Consider the following 6,000-nt stretch of genomic DNA (forward strand, 5'->3'; position numbering starts at 1 on the left):
TACCCACCTGCTGAAGTGAAGAAACAGATTGACAGAGCCAGAAGAGTACCCAGAAGTCACCTACTACAGGACAGGCCCAACAAAGAAAACAACAGAACGCCACTAGCCATCACCTTCAGCCCCCAACTAAAACCCCTCCAACGCATCATCAAGGATCTACAACCTATCCTGAAGGATGAGCCATCGCTCTCTCAGATCTTGGGAGACAGACCAGTCCTTGCTTACAGACAGCCCCCCAATCTGAAGCAAATACTCACCAGCAACCACACACCACACAACAGAACCACTAACCCAGGAACCTATCCTTGCAACAAAGCCCGTTGCCAACTCTGTCCACATATCTATTCAGGGGATACCATCATAGGGCCTAATCACATCAGCCACACTATCAGAGGCTCGTTCACCTGCGCATCTACCAATGTGATATATGCCATCATGTGCCAGCAATGCCCCTCTGCCATGTACATTGGCCAAACTGGACAGTCTCTACGTAAAAGAATGAATGGACACAAATCAGACGTCAAGAATTATAACATTCAAAAACCAGTTGGAGAACACTTCAGTCTCTCTGGTCACTCGATCACAAACCTAAGAGTGGCTATACTTCAACAAAAAAGCTTCAAAAACAGACTCCAACGAGAGACTGCTGAATTGGAATTAATTTGCAAACTGGATACAATTAACTTAGGCTTGAATAGAGACTGGGAATGGATGAGTCATTACACAAAGTAAAACTATTTCCCCATGGTATTTCTCCCTCCCACCCCACCCCCCACTGTTCCTCTGATATTCTTGTTAACTGCTGGAATTAGCCTACCTGCTTGTCACCATGAAAGGTTTTCCTCCTTCCCCCCCCTGCTGTTGGTGATGGCTTATCTTAAGTGATCACTCTCCTTACAGTGTGTATGATAAACCCATTGTTTCATGTTCTCTGTGTGTGTGTATATAAATCTCTCCTCTGTTTTTTCCACCAAATGCATCCGATGAAGTGAGCTGTAGCTCACGAAAGCTTATGCTCTAATAAATTTGTTAGTCTCTAAGGTGCCACAAGTACTCCTTTTCTTTTTTTAGAGATAGGACAGTATGCATGAAAAAATATTATGCAAATAGTCATTAGGTGTGCTAAGGAGAATCAATATGCTGGCTAGTAGTACTATTGTCACTGTAATTGTAGGCTAGGTCTGCTAGAGAGCCAGAATACATGTACAGAAAAAGGTATGTTAAGAGACCAATGCTTCTTTACTGAGTTATCACAATGTCCTGTATAAAATTAGCATAATTAAATGTAGTATAGTGACTAATGTCATATAATGGAATGATACAAGGTCAAGTAATATCTGATCTTCCAATTTCTTTATTTACTTTTTAAATATTTTATTTGATATGTTGTCTTGTTGGTTGCATGCTAGCAAATTGACATTAATGGAAGCCTCTCTTAGATACTGTCCCATTTAGAAGGTATGAATTTATGAAACAGAGGAATCATTGCAAACACATAGTCATAATAAATTGAAGTGGTCCAATTTGCAGTTTGATTCCTAATTAATATATTCAAGAATCCAGATGTGCCATAGTTCAGCAACCTTAAACGGAAAGCCTAAACACCTAAGGGCTGAGCGAAAAAAGCTAAAGTGCTTGTTTCGTCTCTTACCTACACTAGTGTTACTCCATTGACTTCAAAAGAGTTACTCTTGGTTTACACTGATGTACGAGAGAGAGAAGAGAATCACCTTTTCTGTGTATGTGCAAGGTTACTAATGTATTATAACAGTATTATTTATTGAGCAAACGTGTTCTCTCTGCTGTTGATAACATAGAGAAAGTCACAGTCTCTGCCCTGTGCAGCCTGCATTCTAAAGCTTTCCAATGATACTTGTTTCCTTTGTTACCTTTTGGTTACCAGCATACATTATGCTTTAAGGCATACATGCCATCATGTTAAGAACATGCTTAGGCCCATCCCTGTTCATCAAGAGCTTAAGTACTTGCTTAAACTCCAGTGACTTTTAGTGACTGCTTTGCAGAATAGAGATGGATTTAAACACAGGCTAAAGAAATTTGCTGAATCGGAGTCTTGGAGCACTGCACAATTCACTAAGTATGTCGTGGGCTTTTCCGCCTTCCTCTGAGACATCAGGGGTTGGCTACTTCTCTGAAAGTCAGAATAATGGATCTGAGGGATAAATGGTTGACTTCTATGTTCTTATGTTGTTTTTCTTACCTCCCTGTGCTAGGCGATGAAACCAGTGGCTCAGGAAGTGGAAGTGGTTGCACTGATGATATCTGTCCTACAGAGTTTGACTTCATCACCACGGAAGTACCACCTGTTGACTCAGACAGGAGAGAAGTAGACTCTTCAGCAATCCAGTCTAGCCAATCACTGTTTACGTTGTTCATCATCTGCATCATCCTTGTACTGCAGAGACAGTGGAGATAATCCTGGTTCTGGTCAGAGAGACTGTGTTTTAGCTACGAAAACAGCCAACTTGCTCCTTTTCTTACACTCTTGGACAATGGACTATGCCACAAATATTACAGTTTTCTATGAGAGCAGTACTACAGCCTACTTCCCTTTTTGTTTTCCCAAAGAGTACCAGGTGCCAGACTAAACTGCTTCCTGTTTCTTTCAAGATATCAGTGAAGACAATGTCCACTCTTGAGAGAATTCTTTCTCAGATCTTTATTACTGGAGACTTTCTGAGCTGCATTATGCTGCAGAAGTAAAAAGGATCTTACGGTGTAGGTTTTCCTTAACAAGAAAGAAAAGAGAAAGAAACAAAGAAAACAAATTTCCTTCTAAATCAGGCCAAACTTAAGGCTGCTGCATTTTCAAGAAAAACAAAACAAAAAGACCAAAAAAAAAAGGAACAAAAAGACAAAAGTTCTTCACAGACAGCCAGGCCTCCTCTAGGGGCTTCTGTCCAGTGATTCAGGTCATCAACTATTGCAAGGAAGTTTGATTTTTTTTTCTAACACAACAATAAGAGTATGTCTCAATGGTGAATATCTTGCACTCCATCTGCTAACAACATCAGATTGGTATGAAGGTACAGGAGGCTGAAAAAAGAAGCTTGTGTTTTAGTATTATAGTAACACCACTAAGCTCAGAATATCATGTTACAGTTGCTTATGATTTAAATCTTGATGCCCAGTAAAAATTTGAGTAGATGCACTATTTCTCTAGATTCTTTCAGTACTGATCGTTACATAATTGGCACAGATTTCCACCTTGCGTCCCATCAACAATTGTGGTGATGCTAAACAAATCTTCTCTCAAGGGTTTGGACATAAAATAATATCTTGTGATATAATCTCTTTCCTTTTGCCACAGGTTTGACATTGATTAGAATTTTCTGCTCCTGTGTTCATTATCCTACCAACCTGACAATTCTTTAATGGACTGATAAGAGTGATTGGATCCATACATGAGTTTGACACATAACTACATCCTTTGAATTCATTAGTTTCTGTATCCAAGGGGTACTGTGCTACAAAGAGTCAAGACAAAAAAATATAGTACTGACATGGAGATTTCTTTCACTTTTTTAGTCTTAGTATGATCATCTATTTTTATATAATAAATATATAGAGATCACAGATTTTAACTTCTTAATTACAAGCTCAGGGTTGACACATCTTTGTAAGGAAAAAAATGTTCTGTCAACCAGCTCTTCTTTTTTTGTGCTGCTCTGGAAAGGAAGCCCTTAATGACTGGTGAGCACAAGAATCAAAGAAGACAACCTTTTTACATATCCAGTGTCCATTTCTTAAAAAGTTGCAAGGTGGAGAGAACCCCTTTTGTGTGTGTGCTTTCACGTGGGCTTGTGAGTTTGTGCAAAATGCCTACAGAAATGCACGGAGCAGTGTGACTTGTTTTGTTGTGGCAGTTGTACTCTCAAATGCTTCAAGAATATGCCACTTTAATAATCATTGCCCACATGGATACGGCTCATGGATATGGCTCTGGTTTGCATTAGATTGCATGACCTGAGTGTAGAGGCTATTTTAAAGCGTGAGTAAATGAGTGTCAGCAAGTAGGCAGACATCAAACCCTTCCTTCCCCCTGCAACAAGAAACAAAGGGCTTCTGTGAAAATTCTCAGAGGTATTGAAATGATTTGCTACTAATATACTTCCTGGTTCTTATAATGATTCTAGAGTTGTTAAGGACAAAATATGAAACCACTTTAAAGTAAGCCAGCCACATTACAGTTAAGCTGTTGAACATGTAAATCGTATATGTTCCAATCTCATTTTCTTATCAAATTATAATTAGCTATCACTTTAGCCATTAAATTAAAGTAGTAAACACACAGCACAATAGGATAAAGTATATTTAAGCACTTTTACCAATATATATATATTTACAAACTATTATCAATATATCGTCTAATAAGAAAAACAAAATGTCAGTTTTTAAGACCCTGTATTCAATTTTTTGTTTGTTGTTTTTAAAACTTTATAACTTTATAAAATTTAAATATTATTATTTTAATATTAAATAAATTAAAATATTAAATAAAAATATTTAAAACTTTATAAAACTCAGCATTGTTGGCCCAATTCAGTATCAGATGCTTTGTGGAGAAACCATCAATTTTATAGCCAGGGTCTGTGTTCATATCACACATTGCATAGCTAGATCTGGGCAGTGTTTCCAGTCATCTTCATGTTTCACTTTCGACTACTTAGGGGCTAAAGTTAAATTTCTTCATTAACTCAGGCTCTGTCTACACTAGCACTTTTGTTGGTCGAGGTGTGAAAAAAACATGCCCCTGACTGACATAAGTTACATGGACAGAAGCACTATGTCATTGGGTGACACTCTCCCCTCAACATAGCTACTGCCGTTCATTGGGGAAGGTTTAATTATGCGGGCGGGAGAGCTCTCTCCCATCATCATAGAGCAGCTACACGGGAGACCGTACAGTGGTGCAGCCACTTCGGTATTGCAGTGCCACTGTAAGGCCTCTAGTGGAGACACAGTCCAGATCAGTTAAAGCCAACCCATGCAGCAGATTTGCTTGACCCCTGGTAAGCCCCACACTAAGAAGTTCTTTCCTATGGATTTTTTCATTGATTTCTACATACACTGGAACATGAAGGAGATTTCTTTGAAAATCTCCCCTAGTCCCCAACCTTCTCCTTCTATACATCTACTGGTCCCTACTTGCACTGCTGCACTGCACATGTCGTCTTTCAGAACATGAGGGATTCAGTTTGACTTTTACAATTCAGCATTTATCCTGCAGCAAATTATGTCAGTTTCACCCAATTACGCTCTGTCGAGAAGCTTATGTAATGAAATAAACGCAGCTACATTGAGGCACTTTCACTGCTGCATCCAACTTCTGCTGGGTAAAGCAGAATTGGGGTAGATTGCAAACAAGCCTCTTGTGATTCCTGATTCTCTGCACTAGCCCTGGTGCTGGTTAGGGCAGCCAGCTGGCTGAAGCACATAGCTGGAGCCCGCATGCTCTTGCCACCTATCCCACTGTCTTGGTCCAACACACACCTCCACCCACCTCAATATGTCTTTTTGGCAGGGAGGGAGACTTAGGGGCCAGCTATGCCTGCTGATGAATCTTCCCATACCAGCAGAATCCCCAGCAGGGGACTTGCAGGAGGTGTCAGCTCAATTTGCAGAGAGCAAAAGGAGTGGATGTTCGCAGAAGATCTGCTCTGCTGAACCAAATTCATCCTTAGTTTAACTTAATTGGCTTCATTAGAGTTATGCCAGGAGTGAATTTTCCCCATAGTATTTTATCGGTTTTCCTACTATTTTTTTAAAAGTGAGGTAATGTCAGAACATGGAGATCCCTCTGTATGAGAGGTCAAGCACATAGCTGTTGGAGAGTCCCTAGCTTGAATGTTTCTCTCACAAATCACATTTTGCTGAGATTTAAAGGAGTTATTAAAACAACAGAACATATGAAATTGGGAATTAAGAAATAAAATAAACAGTGGTGTTTATAAATGCAAGAATCTAGATCATGTAATG

The 6,000-nt window shown here is 39.4% G+C and overlaps 1 protein-coding gene across 2 annotated transcripts in view; it reads left to right on the top strand.

The window, feature by feature from the left end:
• GPC6 (glypican 6) overlaps window positions 1-2,853 on the top strand; it is a 1,178,678-nt gene extending 1,175,825 nt beyond the window's left edge. For both annotated transcript variants that reach the window (XM_038388012.2, XM_038388013.2), the window contains one exon: window positions 2,235-2,853. In XM_038388012.2, the coding sequence (XP_038243940.1) occupies window positions 2,235-2,437 (203 nt within the window). In that variant the 3' untranslated portion in view covers window positions 2,438-2,853. The remainder of the gene's footprint in view (window positions 1-2,234) is intronic.
• Window positions 2,854-6,000: the final 3,147 nt, after the last annotated feature.

The sequence above is a fragment of the Dermochelys coriacea genome, chromosome 1, assembly GCF_009764565.3.
Source record: "Dermochelys coriacea isolate rDerCor1 chromosome 1, rDerCor1.pri.v4, whole genome shotgun sequence".
Classification (NCBI taxonomy): domain Eukaryota; kingdom Metazoa; phylum Chordata; order Testudines; family Dermochelyidae; genus Dermochelys; species Dermochelys coriacea.